Source organism: Pseudomyrmex gracilis, unplaced genomic scaffold (assembly GCF_002006095.1).
Source record: "Pseudomyrmex gracilis isolate BER0280 unplaced genomic scaffold, ASM200609v1 scaffold_57, whole genome shotgun sequence".
Classification (NCBI taxonomy): domain Eukaryota; kingdom Metazoa; phylum Arthropoda; class Insecta; order Hymenoptera; family Formicidae; genus Pseudomyrmex; species Pseudomyrmex gracilis.
Genome location: NW_018020641.1, coordinates 731,501 through 753,120, shown reverse-complemented (window position 1 = coordinate 753,120; position 21,620 = coordinate 731,501). Strand labels below are relative to the sequence as shown.

Below are 21,620 nucleotides of genomic sequence, written 5' to 3'. Positions count from 1 at the left end.
TTTATTGCAGTCTTAAAAGAGAGAGAGAGAGAGAGAGAGGAATAAAAATGACACATCTCTTTCCCTTCCGTTTAATAGTTCAAACAGTAAAAAATTATACGTTTAATATTTACAAGATAGATTAATCTATTTCTCATTAGCAACCTTGCTGCGTATTTAACAGCGCAATAGTTTTGTTGATAAAAGGTAACGTGTTGACGTTCGAATTTACTCCCAATTCAAACACTCTCTGCATCAGCGGTAAAGCGTGTTCTGCAATATAAAAATATTTTCAATTATGCAACATCAAAACGCACAAGTTCGTAGGTAGGTTTTCGGAATCGACCGTTTTTTACCTTGCATACACATGACGATATCCGGCAGTTTCTCCAAAGCTGACATGAGAACATCCGCTCTTTGACTGTCCAAGCACTTTTGAAACGCGGACAGTATGTTTGCGTGTGACGTCGGACGATGCTTCAATGCTCTAGCAAGCAGATTGTGAGCCAGAGTTCTGACGTTATTCTGTGGTGACATAAGCAGCTCCGATATGTTGTCCGTTATGGACTCCAAGACTGAAGGTTTTCGCGACGACACATGGTCGATCTCTTGAAGCGCATTGAACACATCTGTGCGGAGAACAAAGAAAGGTTTATATAAAATTGTGTTCGCGTTACATTGCCAGAGAGAATATTTACGATATCAGATTTAAAAAAGAAGAGATTTAGAGAAAAAATTTTAGAAAACGGCCGTAAATGGTTTCAAAATGGTTGAGTTGGACCTTCCAGCCATTGGACTAAGAATCGTAGCAGTCAATAAAGAGAAAAAAACAAATTTTCTTTGCCTATTAACATTTTTTGCATAGTTATGTAATTTACGAGAGAGAACATCTTTATAATAACAAGTTATTTTTTGTACCTTCTCCGTGCAACTTTGCGAGAGTAGTCAACAGCGATTGCCAGTGTTGCGTGGGTTCTGAAGGTTGTGGCATGGGAGCTACAGCTATCGGCATATCGTCCACGTCTTCTCCCTCTCTCGGTATCGGTATTCCCGACACAAGTGCTCTCAAAGCGACCAAGTTAGGATAATTTAGCTGCAACTCGCTACATACATATGAGCGCGTGTATGTAAAATTACATAAATCAATAATCAATAAACATGTACAATTAAAAAGAAAGCAACTCACTGCAGAACTTGCGCGTGCTTTTGTAAATATCTCATTGCTCGCTGTGGGTCGTGCGAAATGTACGATTGTAGCAGCGATACGAATCTGTTCAGCAACGGAACAAGATCTTTCACGTATCCATAATTCTGAAAACACGCAACATCACATGGTCTTTGTGTGAATATATGACGTTGCAAAAATATATATATTAGAAAAGAACACATGAGAATTGCAATTACCTGAAAACATTGGAAATAATTTTCCAAAGTGTTCTCCAACGGAGTCTCGTGTTCCTTGTTGAATAAGTGGGGCTGTAGCAGTTCCAACAGTCCCATAACTTGATTGAAAAGATTCAAATGGTGACCGGATCTGAAGTGAATAAAATCAAGGTAACATCTTCCCATCAAGGAAGACGCGAGCATCGGTAATTGTCGCAGCACAAGTGTAGGATGCACTGCGGCCATTTTTCTCGCACAGAGTTCAAATTCCTGAGACTTGGAATTCCAAGATTTTTGTCGCGGAGTAGCCGCGAGAGCGGTCAACAAACAATGGCTCATGCAATCGAGCACCGAGCCTGTCCAATCGGTTATCTTGGCCCCGCTAACGAACTTTTTCGATTGGAAAGTGTCAAGATAGCAAATAACTTTCGGAATTTTCATGTACATATGCAGCAAAAATTGATGAGCCATATTTGCAGAGTCTATGCTGCAAATAAAATAAGATTGTTTTCCACTAGTTAAAAAAGTGATGAACGATATAAAAATCTGTAACGCAAAATATACGCGACTGTGTGAAGTTCATACTCAGTTTTATCCATCATGCGTTCCGCCAAGTAATTGACTATGTTGGAAATTCGTTCGTCTTCGGTAGATATACAATGTAATAGAAGATCGAGTCTTATGTCCATTCTTGCGAGGGCGGCGTTTCTATTTTGCATAACAGATGTAACAACGGCTTCGGACACTATATACGCCACTAGATTAAGAAGCTGTTGTTCTTCCAACAGTAAAATGTTTTCAGGAACATAATGCTTCGGCGTGAATTTATCCCGACCTTGCCACAACTTGGGATTACACGTCAGAGCCCATAAGAAATCCAAAACCGCAGTTGGATCATATCTGCGCACACGTGTATAAAAATTATTATCAACTTTAGGTAAAAGTTATCTTTGTTAAAAATTATACTCATAAATAAATAAAATGGAGTATTCATTTCCGCTTTTTACTTACTCGTTATCGCACTTATCCAACAAGTGTCTGACACATTTGTACAAAGTAGCCCAGCTCGCGCTGTGCGTTAGCAGTGTCAGCAAGTAAGGTCTGCAAGAATGTGAACTTGCTACGCTCTTGTCGATATTGATGTGAACCTTGACTTTTCCAAACATAAGTTTCATTTGAAGACTGGGACAGGTGCCGATCAACTCGGGTTCAACAGAAGCCAGCCAGTCAATCAACAGACCCATGCGAGGTTTCAACATACTTTCGTTGCTGTCGCTGAGCAATAATTTTGCCATAGCTTCAACGAGATCGTCGTTTTTCTGTTCTTTCAAGCATAAGTCTAACAATTTTCTGCCCACTCCTTCTAGATTAACGGGATCCGTGTTTTCTAATATTGAACCCGGACTCTCGCCACGATTCATCAACATCGATAGTTCCGCGCGTTGTGGAGTCTTGGTCAGTTGCACGTTAGCGAAATCCTGCAGAATCGACAATATTGGCGCCTTGACATCGCCTATCAGAGAGATCAGATTCAGACACATGTTACGCGCCAGGTCAATCACGTGTTTCGACGTCGATGGTCTTTTAAGTGGCAATAATATCACGCGCATCAACGTGCACGAGTACTGAGGTATGTGCACGAGCGAGGCGAGAAACTGCTCGACTTGCATAGAGCTTAGAACGCTGCATATGTGTTGGATCGCCACCACAGCTGCGCCGCTTTCCTTTGCGCTGGATTTCTGTAGATCCTTGGCCAGGGTTTTGTGTAAACGCCGATAAGCGTCTAGCTTCTGACTCATCGGAATGTTCTCGATGAATAACCGGTTTATCAAATGCGGCACGTCTGTTTTGATGGAGCATTGTATAACAGATTGCTTTTGTACCGTTGCGCTGGCCGGTAATGGCTGATGCAACTTGTTGATCGATACGACATTCTCGTCTGGCAATTGTGGTTCCATCAGCTGTAACACTTGCACAAATACCAATCCGCCTGTGGCGCCTCTTCGATGTTGCACTTCGACCAATTGCGCCATATACGTTTTGTCAAGCACGGCCTCACCGACAGAACTGGGATCAATCTGAACACCCGCGTCGAGAGTGTGCAGAAGTTTGCTCATTGATGATACAGGTATTCCGAAGCTTTGTATAAAAAGAACCAATTGTTGCGGCTCGAGATCTTTCAAAGCAGCGTCGACTAATCGTGGAACATTACTTCTAATCATTCGTAGTTTAAGCCAATCGGGTATAAGTAACGCTTCTTCGCTAGTATCCACCAAAAAGGCTTTTGGCTGTTCCGTGAGTGGAAACCATGTTTCTAACAAGGTATTGAACAATTCATCATCTTCGCTTGTGTCATACGTAAGTAGTATAATCATAGCGTGCACTACTAAGATATGCATAGTACACTCCACGCCGGAACTCCATTGTACTAAAATTTGGTCCTGGCTTTCGGACCATGGATAACTCTCTCCACGAGGCAATCGCGCTTTCGCGAGGTAATTGCAGAAGATTGCCATGAAATTGTGCAGCGTTTGCTTGGCTTGTGGATTATCGCTCTCAGGTTGCGGCAGGATAGCCACAATAATAGTGGAACGCTCAACAACTAATTGAGAAATTTCGTTGGCCAAATCAGTCAAATCATGCAAATCATCATCGGCAGTATGTGCAGCCAGATACGCAATGTAAGTGTGCACGAGATCTGGACTGTTCTCGACTTGACACGCGCCACGCAACGCCGTAGAAACTAACGAACGTACTGACAAGAAATGAGGTATAGATGGCAGTTTACGTAAAAGCCAGGTTTCTCTGAAAAAAAAAAAAAAAAATATCATTATAATATTACAGTCATTCATTTTTTTCAATGTACATTAAAGCGTAAATTTACTTCTCGCATTCTACCACGTCCACGTCCATACTCTCATCCTCGAGTGGTATCGAATCAAGAACCATTTTCAATCCAGTAATTGCTTGAACTCGACTATTGCTCTGTTGGCTGCTCAATCGTCTTAGGAAGTATTCTAAAACTTCATAAGCATGCTGCTGATCTTGATTCGGATCAGTTAAAAGAGTTTGAAGATGAGCCAATAGCTGCTGCTGTCTAGGCTGTTTCTCGACTGTCTGCGGACTGGTCGAGAGAAGATATTCGCAGAGACATTGCACCGGCAACTGGCTCAGAGACCCCTCACTATTTTGCACCAGATCCGCCAACCAGGGCATGCTCTGCGACGAGCTCTGCTGTTGTCTTTGAATGATATCCAGTAGAAAATCCGGTTTACGTGATCGACAAAGCAAATGACCAAGTCGATGAGATGTGTTCAAATTTTTTATTTCTTCGAGCACGGCCGGCGGCGGTCTTCTGGCAATTCCCTGTGGATCCATGGTAATCACGTGCGACAACAAGAAACTATTTTGTTCGGACAGCTGGATTCTAGATGATGCCGCGGCCAAGTGGGATTCGTACTCCAATATTTCTTGCTTCTCGATACTTTCGATTTGTAATTCTTTCGCGCGTTCTTGCTCCGCTATCTCCGGCAAGGTCATTGTCGGTGGTGGATACGAAAAATGACTACAAAATTCGAAGATTTCGTTGATAACTCGAACGTTAAGGCTAACAGTTCAAATACTTCTGATATAAAAAAACAAAAAAAACAAATGTGTCTGTGATGGCGATTTTCAGTAATAAATTTTTTCTTACTTTGTGATACACATTTCCATCAAAGTTCTCAGTATAGGATATCGTTTCCATCCTAGTGAACCAATTGTGGATGGATTATGAGCGGCCAGAACTAATAACATTATCCATCCTTTCCAGTAAAGATTAGCTATCGCCAATCTTGGAGCCACGTATCTACAAAACATACGCATGTGTGATTGACGTACAGCCGTAATAAAGGTGATATGCACGTACGAGCACTTACCCAGCAGGTAGATTTATTTTTCCCAGTGGACGATAAATGCTGAGATCAAAAATATATTCGACTATGTCTGTTTTGTCGACTTGTAACATCGGAACGCTCTCCGTCGAATTAGCCGCTGCGCGCTGAATCAATTTATCGGTCAAATCCAGCGCTTCCGAAGCGGTAATATCAGTATCCTGTAAATAAGAGAGAAATCGTTTTTATAAAAATAATTTTGCACGAATCTAAACGCGTCTTACCTTTGAGTTTATACCCATCAGCAACAGTCTTAACAACGTGCTTTGCAACAGAGGTACGTCGGATACCAGTCGTATGTAAAATAATCTGTCTGATTCCGGCGGCCAATTATCCAGTTTGTAATAATTCTCGGATGGTTCCAAAAACAGGACCTTGCGCATCGCGTGCAATAACACTTCGTTTCGTCCGATACTGTCCATCTGCTGCGCCGATCGATTTCGTCCGATGCTGTATATCTGCTGCGCCGAACTCTGCAGCCATATCACCGCCTCGTATTGTATCGCTCCCACAAGAGTTTGAAACTGGGTCAGCACAGCTACGTCTTTTTTGTCCGCTCGTTGCGACAACGTCGCCGCCTCCTTGACTTGCGGGCTTATACCTAAGAGCATGCACAGACACAAGAGGTCCACTATCGACATGAACATACGTTCCTTAAACTCGAAATTTATCAACTTTTGAGTCAGGTCCGAATTATCGGCCATCAACATTCGAGCGAATACTATTAGATTGATGTCGTTGCGACACACGCGTACGATTTCACGAAGCAATGCGCGCAACGGTCTCAGATAATCGTCGTTTTTCATCAATAATTCCTGAAATATCTCCGCGAGCAATTTTGCTGCACGTTCCGGCAAAGTTTGAAACATCACGCTCAGCATGAGCATATTGTTCGGATTGCGCGTGTTCGACAATTCGTTGTAAATCGTATGTTTCAATATAGTAGCCAGATTCTCCGGATGTAGACCGATCAATTCCTTGACACCGTTCAGATACAAATTAACAACTGCTTTAGGTTTTAATCTCATCTTCACCAATTGGCTTATCACATCGACGTCTCTCTGAGTATGAGACGTGCAATTGTAGCAAACGTACATAAGAAGTTCCTGAGCCGGTCTCATTAGTTTGGGATTGTGCAGCCACACCTCGAGCCTCGGCACCGCGATATATCTGATTTCAACGAACCCACACGCTGAAGAAAGCAGCTTTAAAAAATTTCTCGTTGGATGTATAGTCTCAGCCTGACGTCTGTTCAATTGCTCCTTCACGGCTTCTAGAACTATTGATTCTATGTTTTCTATGCAATGCGCGTATCGCGGACCAACTGGAAACTCAATCTTTTCTTTATCTCCGGACAGTGATGTTGCCGATGTCGTAGGATCTTCGTCATCTATTGTAGATGGACTGTGACAGTCTCGTTGCATTAGCACTGGAAATTCTGGTTGCAACACAGATTTAGGAGGATGCCTTGTGTTAAAACCGGTCAAGATATTGTCGACAAAACCCTTGCATTCCTCGTGATCGACCCACACGCGCTCACCAAGAGCATCCTCAACGTAGAGCTGTAGAAATAAAACATTTGGTCATTGAAACTGTAAACAAAAAAAACCACAAGCAATGTAAACAATTTTTTATATGCACAACCTTCACAAATATTTCCGGCCAGTTCTTTTTATCGTGAAATCCTTTCATTAAAAGATTAGCCGCGAGTACCGGAACCAGTGGATTTCCCTTACTCTTGTAGCTATAAGCTTGATCCCTCTTTAAGAGAGACGACAGTGCGTGTAATATACAATCATTTGAGAAAATCGATGGGCGAATTTTCGCTAAATATAACAAGCCCATGTAAATTAACATATCGGGTTTCCATTTTTGATTCTTCAGTGTCTTAACTGCGCCGCATATTATCCCGATAACTTTGTCAGCTTCATCGTTATCATTAGCCTCGAGTGCCATAGGTACAAAGTCTGCGGGATCGGTGTCTATAGCTAGAACTTCCCATGCTTCTGCACTGGAAGAAGGTTGCCGCTGATAGGAACCAATACCATGACCTAACTTGGGCTTCTTTTGTGGAATATATGAAAATGACTGAAGTGATCCAGAGGGCGATTCTTTTTTCCTATCACCTATAAGAATGAACAGTGTACGACAGAGTAAAGAATAATTGCCGCACTTAATTATTGCGGAACAAGCAGTTGGAAATAAGCAAACGCCTCTTACCAGAAGTCATAGAACTACCACTTGGTTTGATGACACCCGGTCTGGTTTTCGAATCGGAGGTTTCATTCCTTGAACTTTTTGATCCCAGTGCAAACAAATCGGAAGGATGTTGGGCAATTTTACTTTTAACTCCTCTACCAACTGCTGGTTTGCTACGATCCATGATTCTTTTCTATCTTGTGAGAAGAAGCTGTAATAAATACAAAAAAACGTAACACAAATCTAAAATAAATTTTCCTTAATAACACGTGCTTTCAGTTTTTAAAGAATCAGAATTATTCGTTCATGTAGATATCATAAATATAAAATTCCATCAAAAATATACAAAACCATAAATTTTCTAACCTATGTTATCTGTTTCTTATTTGTTTTATGTAACATACTAAGAACTACTTTGTGTTGAAATTAATATTTGTGTTTGCATTGTTAAAAATCAAGGTTAGTTTCAATATGTTTAACAAACTCTACAAACACAATTGTCACACAATTCATCAATTCACATTACACATATGCGGTCCTACGTATAAACATCACAATTACAACACGTGCGACACGTCAATGTCAGCCAGCACACCATAGTGATACTGATATAATCGTTAGTTAAAAGCAGTGATATATGAAAAACTAAATTTTATTTAAAATGATTTATTCACTTTATCAAGTACAACACAGCAAAGGGTAATAGAAAACAATGGAAATTATTTAGTAGAATGTAGAATTAATTTTAATACACAAATTATTACACAAATTATTTTTAATAAAATTACTCAGTTCATTTTTCTATCATAAAATTCGTTGAAACTTTTGCACTCGTCCAACGCTTTTATGTTCTATAACGTGCAATTTCTAACACATCTCTCTAATATGTATTGTAAATTTTACAATTGCGTTCTATGAATAAAAAATGTGAGTTTATGCTACGAGTAAACGGAAGAGTTATCAGATAAATCGCCGATAAAATATAAAGACAAATTCTAATAAATAATATGCGTGCTGAAAAAAAACAAATATATATAAAAAGATACCTGAAAATGATAAAAGATACCGATTGACGCCGTTTTTTTTTTTTAGACAATGCACGTCTTCAGCAAATAAATATTTTGGTAGGCAGTTTAAAATGGTTAGAGAGGGCGATGATAGTGCCACCACTTGCGCATGATCAGCTGCATGAACAGCTGCATCAATACCAAAAGGAGCAGAGAGAGGGTTGCGTTGGGTTGCGCTAATGTACACGTACAGTGGTACTGTTACTAAACTCTGTTGATTTTCGTAAGATAATGTCAACGATGGTGAGTACTGTCACGCAAAACAAATCGGCGACTTTGATTTCTGGCAAATTTTCGAGCTTCGTTGAGAAAATGATCTTCTCACACAAAAAAATTCTCTCCGATCAATTTTCCAAAGACAAGAACAACGCGTTATCACGTAAAACACACAATTTTTTTTTTACTGCTGTCCATCCTTCCGCATCGATACTGTTTCGTTGAAGCTTTTTTTTTGTGCGTGTCGTGAATAAAATACGAGATAACGTATTTTTGTCTGATTCAGCGGATGAAAGCAGTGAGGTGTCCTACAGACGAGCTCAGTCTATCCAACTGTGCTATTATTAATGCTGACGATTTTCCCGACGATGTCAGGTAAGAGTTTATTATTATTGCGCGCATTCTAACGATTTTTTTTTATATTGGATTATGTGGCAGTTTTTTTGCGCGCGTGTCTGCACTTTAAAAATTACATTGAACCCAATAAAAGCCAATGGATTTAATAGTGCGTAATTAAATTTTATTTTTTTATTTTTTACAATTACATATGTATGTTTTAACCCTCGATTGGCACATTTGTGTCAAAGACATATAAAAATATTAAAAATAAAGATACATACGTCTACATATATACATATATATGTGCGGATGCACGTATCTTTATATATCCATTGTGTATGTGTGTGTGTGTGTGTGTGGTATATACACACACAAATTGTTACCTATGTTAAGAATATAAATATCTTAACAATTTATAAAAAGTTTAGGCTCTTAAAGTTTCAATTTAATTCAATGTAATGACTCAGTGGCCATAGACGAGAGACATACACCAGGCTCTTAAATTTTGAACTGACAACACGAAATTTAAACGTTTTTTGAGAGCCTTATGCTGGATATTTGTTGTGAAATAAATATATATATATATATATATATATATGTATTTGTTTCTTTTTGTGTAAATTTTTACACGTGAGTTTGAATAAATATCTCAACTGTTATGTACTTGTTATTTTTGTTACAGACACATTGAAGTAACCACAGCACCGAATTATCATTTTGTGTTCACTGTGAGAACACATCATGAAATTCCACGTTGTACGGTTGGTTTTAGCTTGCCCCAACGAAAATGGGCAACATTGTCTCTTAATCAAGAAATTGAAGTTCGACCTTATCACTTTGATCCAACTTCAAACACGGAATGTCTATGTACCATTGTTTTGGAAGCTGACTTCTTGCAGAAAAAAACGTACGTTAAGTGACTAAGTGTTGACTCTTGATATGATTATATATATATTATTTACTATATCATAATTTAAAAAATATTGCTCTTAATTGTTTATTAAATAAGACTGGAAAAACTATTGCATTTTTATTATGTTACCGGCAGTATTGTTAATTTTTATTTATTTTATTAATTGTCGTTTCAGTGTCACTTTGGAGCCATACAATACAGATGAAATGGCCAAAGATTTTTTGCTACAGTTTTCAGGCCAGGCATTCACCGTGGGTCAGCAGCTGGCATTCCAGTTTAAAGATAAGAAATTGCTTGGCTTGGTTGTTAAAAGTTTGGAAGCTGCCGATTTATCAGCCATTAGTTCAGGACAAAGCACAGTACCCAAGAAAACCAAACTGGGTCGGTGCTTAGGCGATACCGTGATACAATTTGAGAAAGCAGAAAATTCTAGCTTGAATCTCGTTGGACAAGCTAAGGGAAAAGCAGTTCGACAAGCGATTATAAATCCAGATTGGGACTTCCAGAAAATGGGTATTGGCGGTTTGGACAAAGAATTTAGCGCCATTTTCCGAAGAGCATTCGCATCTCGTGTTTTCCCGACGGAGGTTGTCACCCAGTTGGGATGCAAACACGTAAAAGGAATTTTACTATATGGACCTCCTGGTACCGGAAAAACATTAATGGCTCGGCAAATAGGAAAGATGTTAAATGCAAGGGAGCCAAAAATTGTAAATGGTCCACAAGTTTTGGATAAATACGTTGGAGAAAGTGAAGCTAACATCAGAAGATTGTTTGCTGATGCAGAAGACGAAGAGAAAAGGGTAAAAAATTTAAAATTTGTATTTGTGTCAAGAGTTGAGAAAATATTATACATAGTGTATGTATTTAAAAATTGAAAGTTGTATTGATTTTACAAACATGTAGTTAAAAAGAAAACAAAATTTGATATGTTTTTAGCTTGGTCCAAACAGTGGACTTCATATAATTATATTCGACGAGATAGATGCCATTTGTAAGTCGCGAGGTAGCGTTGCCGGAAACACAGGAGTTCACGATACAGTTGTTAATCAGTTACTTGCAAAGATCGATGGTGTCGAACAACTAAATAACATTCTCGTTATCGGTATGACTAATAGAAGAGACATGATTGACGAAGCTTTGTTGAGACCTGGGAGATTGGAGGTAAGATTGAATTTTGTTTAATAAAATATATACTTAAATGTGTAATTGGAAAATGTATATGTTTCATTTTTTTAATGTTAGCTACAAATGGAAATAAGCTTGCCCGATGAACATGGACGTTTTCAAATTCTCAATATTCACACAGCCCGAATGAAAGATTACAAAAAGATAGCGCCTGATGTAGATTTAAAAGAATTGGCGGTGTCAACGAAAAATTTCAGCGGTGCGGAGTTAGAAGGTTTAGTCAGAGCAGCACAAAGTACTGCTATGAATCGATTAATTAAAGCTTCTAACAAGGTGGAAGTAGATCCAGCTGCGATGGAAAAACTCATGGTGACCAGAGGTGACTTTTTCCATGCGTTGGAGCATGATGTTAAACCGGTGAGAAAATTTAAATTAAATTTTAGTTGATTTATAGAGTAAAATAAGAAATTATTTAGAATAGTTAAGCATATATATATTTATTTCTCAGGCATTTGGTACGAGTGCTGAACAATTGACTCAATTATTGACGCGTGGAATTATCAATTGGGGTAAGCCAGTGGCTGAGATTCTTGCTGATGGTACTTTGTGCATTCAACAAGCCCGTGCAACTGAGGGAGCTGGGCTTGTGTCTGTTCTTTTGGAAGGACCACCGAATAGTGGAAAGACAGCACTCGCCGCGCAAATTGCAAAGAATTCTGACTTTCCATTTGTTAAAGTATGCACACCAGAAGATATGGTTGGTTATATTGAATCAGCCAAGTGTCTTTCTATAAGGAAGGTAATGTATTATGTTTCATCTCCTTTCTAGTCTCATTGATCTTGACAAACATAGCTTTCCTTCTTATTCATAGTATGTAGATTGATATATAAGCGTAAGAAAGCGTAAAAAATCAATTTATCATATTTTCTATTTCTTATATTATTCTACTTATACTTAATATTTAAGAATATATAAATATTAATTTCTTGATTATATTTAATAAAGACTGTGATAAATTTAATAACTACTTTAATTGTTTTTTATTTTTTTTTTTTATTTTAGGTATTTGATGATGCGTATCGTTCGCAGCTCAGTTGTATTTTAGTCGATAACATAGAACGTCTATTAGATTACGGACCAATTGGGCCAAGATACTCTAATCTAACTTTGCAAGCACTTTTATTATTATTGAAAAAGACGCCGCCTCCAGGTCGTAAACTATTGATTCTATGCACTTCTAGTCGCAGGTAAAATAAGAACTCTTTTTTGCTTGTATATATATTCTTTGTGTATAACTCTTTTTTGTTTTTTAATACGTAACTGAAACAACACATTATAAGAGATATATATTTTTCTAATAATACACTCTCGTCTCTGTAGACAAGTATTAGATGATCTGGAAATACTCTCAGCATTTAATACTATTCTTCATGTGCCTAATTTATCAACTCCCGATCATTTGTTGAATGTATTGGAAGAAGTTGATCTCTTCTCGAAACATGAAATGGCTTCTTTACACGCAAAGCTTCAAGGAAAACGGTAAGTTCCTGGTCTTTATATTCTTAAGTTAGTATTCTTAAATGAAAGCAATTATTCTAATTTATTTTTATAATTTTAGGGTATTTATTGGTATTAAAAAGTTACTGTGTCTGATAGACATGGCACGTCAAGTGGAACCGACTTATAGAGTTGTTAAGTTCTTATCCAAATTGGAGGAAGAAGGTGGCCTAGAATAAGTATAGTTTATTTCATGCTAATTTTGATTGCACATAGCCACTGTGCTACATTCCTCCTTTGGCCACTAAAAGGAATGCATTCTCAGATCGTAGTAATTTATGTAGAAATAGAAATTTAGTGGCAAAGTATAGTCGGTGATACCTAGATTTTCTGTATGTCACAGTAAGTTTCCAATAGATATAAAAGGAAATAATATCAGCTTACATTTTGTGATGCATATCTGAAAACCAATATATCAATTCCATATATTTTGAGATATATAAGAATAAAGATGTTACTTCGGTTAGTTGCAGAAATAAGTACTGGAATATTTTGTATAATTCTTGCTTTTGTATAATTACTTACGTGGGACGCCTCATGTAGTTTTGGATTAGCTGAAAGCTGACTTATAGTTATATACGTATCTTATTTAAAAAGATAAACTTTCTTATTTAAAAAATATTTTGTGAAAAATTAATTTTTAATTTCTTTCTCTCTCTCTCTTTTTTAAAAATATGTTCATGTTTGAAAATATCTGATTGTTGTGCATAATAACGATGTACAATTATTGTATAGTCATCATGATAACATGTAAAAAAAAATGGAAATATCCGATTACACATGCAATATCTTCCGATTTTAGTGTAAAAATTATTTACTACAGCGCATTACTTTCTTATGCAGATTATGTAAATAAGAGATGATTAAATTGGTAGGAACAATGAATAGAGAAATTTATACAAAAATTATATGCATTTATGTTTATCTTATTTACTATAGAAATGACAATTGCAAACAAGATAATTTTTTAAATCTTATCGCTGATTTGAGAATTTAGAAATATTTTGTTTCTTTTCCAAAGTTTACTTAAAGCGATAGGAAGAGATTTCTATAATGCAGAGAGCAGGACCGCAATATAAAAAACCTTGCTATGGGTATTATAATAAACTAAATGTGTATTTATATAGTTGTATATTGCGTAATATATTTCAACATATACAGTAGAAAAGGTAGTATCTCAAAAGTACAATTGAGATTTTAGAACAATGCTTCTCAATCAGAATATTGTTAGAAACAAAGTTATATTAGCGAAATAAGAGAAATGCAATATTTACACGCGCGAATATATTTATTTTAATCAAGAACTGCAATAATTATCAGTTTAGGTACGAACAGTCCATTGGCACACATGTAACATTACGAGTTGCAATTATCACAATAAACAATTTATTTTTAATGAACATTTGTCTTTCACATGTGCTGATATGTGAAAACCATTGGGAAACACTGTTCTACTTTGTAGTTCAGAGAAAGATGTTTTTGTTTGTAAAAACAAACGAATTGTTTTATTCTCAAGAAAGGAAGTAGATCTTGTGGTATTTCAACTTTTAATTACCAAACACAATATTATATACAAAGAGATATGTACTTGTTATATTCTCATATGCCCTATATGTATTGTTGAGTGCATTGGCAAGTGCACATGTATATTGTATGCAATGGATGATCCTATATTACACGTTGGTTCAATATATCCGTCTGTCTTTATATTTCAGAAATTATAATTAGTATGAAGTAGTTATAAGGACAGCCGATTTAGTCAATATTTGGGTAAGCTCTTCGCTATATTTTTGGCACGTAACAGAGAAGATCATTCCGATGTTGTAGTTTGATATATATTTATTCTTGAATAATTACAATGATAATAAAAACTATATACCATTTTATTTGTTGGCGCTAATTATATATATATATATATTTATTTATGTTAAGTTTTTTTTAAGAAAGAAATGTACAAGCGTAGGACATATTTTAGCATTGTGAGAAAATAATGCGACTTTTAACTATATAAGTTTATCTATTGGAGAGAGATGTTTTTTTTGTATACACAAAACATGTTTACTTGTTGTGTTATTGTATTTATTATAGCTTCTATCAAGATGTAATATTTCGTACACATACGATTATAGAGCGGTCTGTGTATATTCAAGAAAAATTTGCGTTATACATATAGATATGTCTCATAAACAATTTTACTTGTGTGCAGTATTCTTTAAAACATATATATTGTAATATATATATATATATATACACATCTCTGTATTACACTGTTGTGCATTTATCAATGTGATCTCTATTATTGATGCAAGATAAATAAAAATATATATAAAAAATAGTAATATAATATTTAATAATAATACATTTTTTAGAGATCTCGCAAAATTGATCATATGTTCACATTAGTCGATTGACCAAATTAACTAGTGCGATTGAATCAAATTCCTCAAGACCCGTGACATGTGAGTTTGCAACTACGTAACGTATGTAGAATTTTAAAGCGGAGTTTTAAGCATGCGCGCGCAGGCGTGCACAATTGTCTTTCTGGCAATCAGTAGTTAGCAACAAAAAATTGGAAACGTATAAAAAACCATTATCAGGCATCAAGAGCGGAAAAAAATCTGAGTTATAAACAATGAAAACCGACGTTAGTGATCCTTGGTGCGGAACAGGTGTCAACAATAACGACGGGCCCGACAATTGCTTTGAGGATTCCTTTTTGGATAAAGACATCGAATGCCGACGGCTGTCCGACTCGGAACAATACTTACAAAAATTGTGTAAGACCGCTTATGAAAGATATATAAATCTAACAGTCGGTTTTAATGGGTGTGTCCATTCCTTGCTGTACACTGCTGAATAATGAATCAGTTTCACGGGAGAGAGAAAACAATTTTTCCCCTTCTATGCGCCGCTCACTCCAGTTTCCTGCTCCAGCTGTCGACAGCCGAGTGATAAGGTGAACGACGTATAGAAAAAGGGAACTTTTCCGTCTTCCTTCATTGCTCGACAGAGTACTATATAATTCATCGAATCAATTTACGTCATTTCAGAGCAAGAGATAAGCAAAAAAATAGATTCTTAAGAGGTCGGTAGTTGATTCCCAAAGTGTAATCCATATTTCCATATGTTTCTTTTGTAAGAAATTACTCTTATATTTTTTTCAAATATGCGTATGTGTGTTTGACAGATACGAGATTGAGAGTTCTTCAAGGAGGTAAAACTAAAAAAGACCTTGTGACATCATTATCAGCGGCAAAGGAAGATTGTATTGCACGTTTAATCACTTCTGGTAATAAGCCTTTCTCCGAAGAAGAAGCTGAGTTGGTGTCAAATCCTCTGATACGGCATATTGCTCCACACTTACAGGTAAAAAATTAATAAAGTAAATTAATATTGTCGGTTTTGTTACTGAGATAAATAAAATTTCAGAATATTAAATAAATTAGAAAGAAATAAAATTCAGCGTTAGTTATAAAAAACTCAGATCAAGCTCCTTTGTGGTGACTTTGGTAAAAAATATTCACATCTTTTTACACAGGCCTTAACAGCCAGTGAATTGGTACATCTTCTGAAGGCAGATCAGCTTCAAGTGACCACAGAAGCTGAACAGGAACAAGATATCTCAAACGAATTGCAAACAAACCAGCCATCAACAGAATTATCAACAGAAGACAAGTCGGAAGAATAATTAAACTTCCATAAACTTTCTACGTAAAACATGTCGATAGAAGCATTGTCCGGCAAAGTTTTCTTGCTGATAACAGGTGCAAGTCGTGGTATTGGACGTCAAATTGCGATAACATTCGGCTCGCTATTGCAGCAAGGCTCACATGTTCTTTTACTAGCAAGAAGTGAAAATGCTTTACAAGAAGTCGCAAAAAGTATATCTTCCAACGTGATAGTTCATACAGTTAGTATAGATCTAGCTAAAGCTACCGAAACTATTTTGAAAGGTAAGAGTTTTTTTCTGTCAAGATTACGCTATAAAAAATTAGTTTACAAAAAATAGTTTTTTTTACAGAAGCCATATCTGGATCGTTAAAAAATATTAGTTACAATGAATTTGACCGAGTGGTCGTAGTGCACAATGTGGGTACAATGGGCAACATCAATAAGGTTGTCAATGAGTTGACGGATTTAAATACTTGGAGAGAATTTTATGATGTGAACTTTTTGGTCCCTGCTGTTTTGAACGCAGTAGTTATGAATACGTTTGACAATAACACTAAGAAGATGGTTATTAATATAACATCTCTTTTTGCGATTCAAGCACAAGTTGGCTGTGGTGAATATTGTTCTGTAAAAGCAGCACGAGAAATGTACTTTAAGGTGTGTATATATATTTTAAAGTACTTTATCTTTAAAGTTTTATTTATTACATTATTTATTATAAGTAATAACGCGTAGTAGACAGTTCCAAAATTTATCAATATATTTCAAGATTCTTTATATTATTTATTAATTGTTTATTCAAGGTATTTACGAATAATATGCTTTCACAGGTATTTGCATTGGAAAATCCTGATGTGGATGTGCTTAGTTATTCGCCAGGTCCTGTTGACACGGACATGTTTGAAATGGCAAGAGAAAAAATAGTAGATTCGAACGCCAGAAAGTTATTTAACGATATGCGAGAAAAAAATACTGTATTGACTACAGAACAGACAGTTAATCGTCTTGTACAAGTTTTAAAGGTACATAAGTACAAATCGGCCGATCATGTGGATTATTATGATGAATTGTAGACATTTAATCTTTAAGACTCGATCGGAGTCACGCAGAGATATTTGATGTAATTATATGACGTTTTTTTCGAAAGTTTATGTAAACGATTAAACTGTGTTTAGATAGTGCGCTATCAGCACTGTGTTCGATATTGCAAAACAGAGGTCAAAGGTGTAAACCCGAACACAAATAAATCTAATCGATCAATCGCATTACAAAAACTTTTGAGATAAAAGAGCATTCTTACTACTCTGATTTGCAATACCGAACGCAGTAAATATATGTGTGGTACGAGTCGATCAGTTGCCATCCAAAAGCAGAAGCCGTAAGGTAGTTTTGTAGCAAGTATTGTCGAAATTATAAGGTAATATAAGTCTTCATCACAGTTTATTTTATTTCTATTATTTTTTTATAGGTTATATAAATCACACATTGTATGTAAAAATATAATCTTAATTGTCCTAAATTACAGATTATAAAATATACATATATATATATATATATATCTTTTACAATATTATATTACATACATATAATATAAAAAGTATTCTACAACTACTGTCGTCACTTTTCTTAATATCAGATTCCTGAGATCATTTCAAAAAGAAATTTCTAATATCAATTTCTAATATCAAATTTCTAATATCAAATTTCTAATATCATTTTTATGTCAAAATATTGATTATAATTATATAGATTATAAATAGTTTTTGAGAGATACGAAAAGATCTAAGTCAATCACATTGATTAAAATTTGCGCGTTCAAACATAAAGACACACAGGGTCAAAGCCTCACTGTAAATGTTTCAAAGCATTTTATCTTTATTTCTCGTTAATTATAGAATGATGCTTAGAAACATTTGCAGTGAGACTTCGACTACACCCACAGTGTCGAGGGCGCAATATAGTTTTTTTTTAATTTTTAATATAACTAGAGTTGCTTATCACTTTAATATAACTAGAGTTGCTTATCACTTGGCTTCAATTTTGTTAACATTTTTTGATAAAAATAATGAATAAATTAACTAGCAGAGTCGCTTTCTGTCACCGAAGTGTAAGCTATATCGTTGCGTTTGATTATTTTTACCTGAATATATATCAGTATTATAATAGTTATAATATAAAATGTTACTGATAAAAACCAAACTGGTTGAGGGTACAAAGGTGGCATATATTTGGTGTAAAGAAGAGTGTACAGAGAGGCTGCCGCAAATGGTAACACTGTTTCTAGAGACGTAGCCAGAGAAAAAACTTTTCCTGTAAATATGTGTATATAAATAAGTGTATTCATTATGAAATTGATGTAATCATATCTTCGAAAGATAACAAGTGTTTAATTAATTCTACACACATTTTCAAAAATATTCTGCGTGTGTGTATATGCATTACAATTTGATATGTTAAAATCAAAATGCAAACTTTACCTATATCCTGCACAGGTACTGCTTTGGACAATATTGCGCGAATCATTGGTTTAGATATCCCGTTAAACATGGTTATAAATATTGACAAATACATATGCCAGGATTGCCACGTGAAAGCTAACACCAAAGCACCACCAAGGGATGACATAACAGATGTTGCAGCAAGTAATGCTTCTGGCATTCCTGATTTTAATGTATTTCACAAATTAGTCGGTATTTCTCTTAAATAGTTTAAAAAGACTCGGATGTTAAGAAAAAAACGGTACCTGCGTAATTTCGCATTATTTTGATGCCAAATAGCGTACCAATTATTCCGAGCACGACATTTATGGCTACATAATTGGAATATTGTTTTACAGTCCAACCAAGCTGCGCGCTTACAAACAGATACTCGATAGCGATTTCGCCTTGCATGGTGATCAAGAGAATTGTAAGACAAGTTATGCAGCACCAAACTAACAATCTATCAAATCCATCTCTCTTTTTGACACACGTGTCTATAAGATCTTTTACAAGTGTGCAATCGAATATTTTGCAGATACCCTATAAAAATGCATTATTATATATTATATTTTATATCTTACAGCGATACTTGTTCTATCTCAGATTTTAAGAGTGAGAGATCAAGCACCGAACAAACGTTTGAAATAATACTTTTAAACACTCACAGAAGAAGATCTTTGTACAATCTCCGGAACAACAAGTAATATGTACAATGTTGCTATAATGCTCAACACGGTCGAAATACTAAAAACAATGGTGTACCCATATTCCTCAAATATTAATGGACCACTGAGCAAACCGATTAATAACCCGAGATTAAGTAAAGCATCTATCCAGGCCAAATGCCATGCTCGCTCACTGTCATTCGTCATATCAGTGACATAACATAACGAAGCTAACATTAATACATATATACCGCCTAGCAGGCCAATAGGAATATAAGCTATCAAAAAATACCAAGGCGAAACGTTCAGATCACTCATTACGGCAATGAGAAGGAAAGTTAAAGATATACCTATAAAAATTGAATAATAGCTTTTAAATAAATTTTTTTTTTTTCTAAATCCCACTACTAGACGCTGCCACTACTAGACCACTACCTGATGCTATGCGCATCAATAAAGACAGCCTTTGTCTAGCGTTTTTAGAGCAATGACATATTTGTTATCCATTTACCTATATAACCTGATAATATCACAGGTTTTCTCCCGTACTTGTCGCTCCATGGTCCCAAAAACAAAGAAAGCACCGAAGGGAAGATACTTTCGACGAAGGATTTGCTCATCAGAATTACACTAGCATACGGCTGTACCTTGGAATTTATTTTGATAGCTTCTTTACTGCTGCTATTTGTATTGAGTAATAAACACTCTGTCTCGTTTATTTTCATTGATATGCAAGTGCGATACACTATCAGATTTGTGAAGATAGCACCTAAAAGAAAATAATTATACATATATATATATATGTATATATATATATATATATACAGACACACACACACACACAAAATAAAAACTTGTTATCTATAAGAGATTAACTTCTTACCAGACATTGATAAGGCAATTAAGACCAGGAGAATAGGTGGTTGCACTAACATGTAACGTTTCCATCCTGTTATAACTCGATCCATTTTATTTTGCAAACTAATTATTCATCGAAAATTTATAACTCACTTCCATCTGCATAACTATTCCATTCGATAAGAACCCAAAATCTTGCGACGAGAAAATGTACACACTTTGTTGCACACTTGTTTTTTTTTTCTTACTGGCTGTAACTACTTATGTTTTTTTACTTTCTGACTGTAACTACTTATGTCTCAACTATAAGCAACTGCGCGAAACGTATCTCTTGTTAAAGCTGTCATTCGTTTCTTTGTTCAAGGTTTTATACATATCGAAAAATGTATAAATATATATACACTCTATATATACGTCATTGTGTCCTTTCATAGTCTGATATATCCGTGTTAATCCAGTGAATATTATTATGATCACATGTTTTTTTTATATCTGCGGACAATGGCGTGAATCACAACGGCAATTATTATCTTAAATCGCTACCATGTAAAATCACTGCCACTTATTGCTGTGTATTCGTTGCGCAAGTCATGCAAACTGGCCTCACACACACCGTCAGTTACTCTCAATGATAAAACTGATCAGCTGATTTCCGCGACGTAACGTATCTCTCTCTTAGCAAAAACTCGAACCATCTCAGCGGTATTTAACACAGTCATTTCGTGCATAAAAACCAACCGTCTCGCAAAGCGTACATTAGAACTTGCAAGATCAATTTTACTTTTTGTCAATCACGGGCTATTATGTATAGAACATCATAGTGTTGCGTAACAAAAATTTTTTCACTATAAAGGTTCTGTTCTAAATATGATTTGAATTTTTTTATTAAAATTTTATTTAAATTTAAATTTAAATTATTGTTTTATTTAAAAAAATTTAAATATTTAAGTACACATTAGACTGGATAGAATTTAAATTTCTTTTTATTTATAATTTAAATTCTTTTTTATTTATAATAAAATTCAGCAAGTTTTGATACTTTTTTAACTGAGCGATTGTTGGAAAGCCGTCGGTGGTCGATGCTAGCGATTTTGACAAGAGTGGGAATCCTCACTGACAATGAGTTCCGATTCCTCATCCGGGTATACTTTATCTTTATCACTCACTAGATATGAAACAAAGAAGAAAATGACACTCGGATGCACTCGGGTGAGGAATCGGAGCACAGCTC

At 35.7% G+C, this 21,620-nt stretch overlaps 4 protein-coding genes across 7 annotated transcripts; 2 read left to right on the top strand and 2 right to left on the bottom strand.

The window, feature by feature from the left end:
* Nucleotides 1-5: 5 nt before the first annotated feature.
* On the bottom strand, nucleotides 6-8,584 carry LOC109853968 (integrator complex subunit 1). Of its 2 annotated transcripts, none has more exons than XM_020426591.1 (14): nucleotides 8,540-8,584; nucleotides 7,515-7,704; nucleotides 6,939-7,420; nucleotides 5,519-6,856; nucleotides 5,280-5,455; nucleotides 5,057-5,209; nucleotides 4,247-4,927; nucleotides 2,374-4,167; nucleotides 1,948-2,262; nucleotides 1,384-1,849; nucleotides 1,166-1,290; nucleotides 898-1,082; nucleotides 336-608; nucleotides 6-252 (listed from the first exon to the last, which is right to left on the bottom strand). In XM_020426591.1, exons 2-14 carry the CDS (start codon nucleotides 7,675-7,677, stop codon nucleotides 137-139), a joined length of 6,267 nt encoding a protein of 2,088 aa, XP_020282180.1. In that variant the 5' UTR covers nucleotides 7,678-7,704; nucleotides 8,540-8,584; the 3' UTR covers nucleotides 6-136. The 2 variants fall into 2 exon arrangements, with proteins under 2 accessions (XP_020282180.1, XP_020282178.1); XM_020426589.1 differs by lacking the exon at nucleotides 8,540-8,584 and adding an exon at nucleotides 7,860-8,397.
* A 106-nt stretch (nucleotides 8,585-8,690) lies between these two features.
* Nucleotides 8,691-15,016, top strand: LOC109853969 (vesicle-fusing ATPase 1-like). Its single transcript, XM_020426592.1, has 10 exons — nucleotides 8,691-8,803; nucleotides 9,063-9,151; nucleotides 9,798-10,022; nucleotides 10,204-10,831; nucleotides 10,968-11,192; nucleotides 11,274-11,573; nucleotides 11,665-11,955; nucleotides 12,220-12,404; nucleotides 12,538-12,696; nucleotides 12,776-15,016. The coding sequence occupies exons 1-10, from the start codon at nucleotides 8,792-8,794 to the stop codon at nucleotides 12,891-12,893; spliced, it is 2,232 nt and encodes a 743-aa protein (XP_020282181.1). The 5' UTR covers nucleotides 8,691-8,791; the 3' UTR covers nucleotides 12,894-15,016.
* Nucleotides 15,017-15,169: 153 nt separating this feature from the next.
* On the top strand, nucleotides 15,170-17,895 carry LOC109853970 (sepiapterin reductase). Of its 3 annotated transcripts, none has more exons than XM_020426593.1 (5): nucleotides 15,170-15,491; nucleotides 15,902-16,080; nucleotides 16,253-16,667; nucleotides 16,736-17,043; nucleotides 17,217-17,895. In XM_020426593.1, the coding sequence occupies exons 3-5, from the start codon at nucleotides 16,433-16,435 to the stop codon at nucleotides 17,457-17,459; spliced, it is 786 nt and encodes a 261-aa protein (XP_020282182.1). In that variant the 5' UTR covers nucleotides 15,170-15,491; nucleotides 15,902-16,080; nucleotides 16,253-16,432; the 3' UTR covers nucleotides 17,460-17,895. The 3 variants fall into 3 exon arrangements, with proteins under 3 accessions (XP_020282182.1, XP_020282183.1, XP_020282184.1); XM_020426594.1 differs by lacking the exon at nucleotides 15,170-15,491 and adding an exon at nucleotides 15,556-15,799; XM_020426595.1 differs by lacking the exon at nucleotides 15,170-15,491 and adding an exon at nucleotides 15,796-15,821.
* A 38-nt stretch (nucleotides 17,896-17,933) lies between these two features.
* On the bottom strand, nucleotides 17,934-21,041 carry LOC109853967 (proton-coupled folate transporter-like). Its single transcript, XM_020426588.1, has 6 exons — nucleotides 20,415-21,041; nucleotides 20,043-20,300; nucleotides 19,532-19,881; nucleotides 19,130-19,406; nucleotides 18,864-19,046; nucleotides 17,934-18,696 (listed from the first exon to the last, which is right to left on the bottom strand). The coding sequence occupies exons 1-6, from the start codon at nucleotides 20,497-20,499 to the stop codon at nucleotides 18,461-18,463; spliced, it is 1,389 nt and encodes a 462-aa protein (XP_020282177.1). The 5' UTR covers nucleotides 20,500-21,041; the 3' UTR covers nucleotides 17,934-18,460.
* Nucleotides 21,042-21,620: the final 579 nt, after the last annotated feature.

Bases quoted from the DNA above. Each gene is read 5' to 3' on its own strand.
- LOC109853968 (XM_020426591.1), bottom strand. From the start codon at position 7,677: ATGGATCGTAGCAAACCAGCAGTTGGTAGAGGAGTTAAAAGTAAAATT. The intron at 5,210-5,279 runs GTAAGTGCTCGT...TATGTTTTGTAG, and splicing joins AAAATAAATCTACCTGCTGG to ATACGTGGCTCCAAGATTGG. The intron at 4,928-5,056 runs GTAAGAAAAAAT...CGAATTTTGTAG, and splicing joins ATGGAAATGTGTATCACAAA to TCATTTTTCGTATCCACCAC.
- LOC109853969 (XM_020426592.1), top strand. The intron at 11,193-11,273 runs GTAAGATTGAAT...TTTTAATGTTAG, and splicing joins TGAGACCTGGGAGATTGGAG to CTACAAATGGAAATAAGCTT. The intron at 11,574-11,664 runs GTGAGAAAATTT...TTTATTTCTCAG, and splicing joins TGGAGCATGATGTTAAACCG to GCATTTGGTACGAGTGCTGA.
- LOC109853970 (XM_020426593.1), top strand. From the start codon at position 16,433: ATGTCGATAGAAGCATTGTCCGGCAAAGTTTTCTTGCTGATAACAGGT. The intron at 16,668-16,735 runs GTAAGAGTTTTT...TTTTTTTTACAG, and splicing joins TACCGAAACTATTTTGAAAG to AAGCCATATCTGGATCGTTA. The intron at 17,044-17,216 runs GTGTGTATATAT...ATGCTTTCACAG, and splicing joins CACGAGAAATGTACTTTAAG to GTATTTGCATTGGAAAATCC.
- LOC109853967 (XM_020426588.1), bottom strand. From the start codon at position 20,499: ATGGATCGAGTTATAACAGGATGGAAACGTTACATGTTAGTGCAACCA. The intron at 20,301-20,414 runs GTAAGAAGTTAA...ATTTTCTTTTAG, and splicing joins AATTGCCTTATCAATGTCTG to GTGCTATCTTCACAAATCTG. The intron at 18,697-18,863 runs GTAAAGTTTGCA...ACATATTTACAG, and splicing joins AGTACCTGTGCAGGATATAG to GAAAAGTTTTTTCTCTGGCT.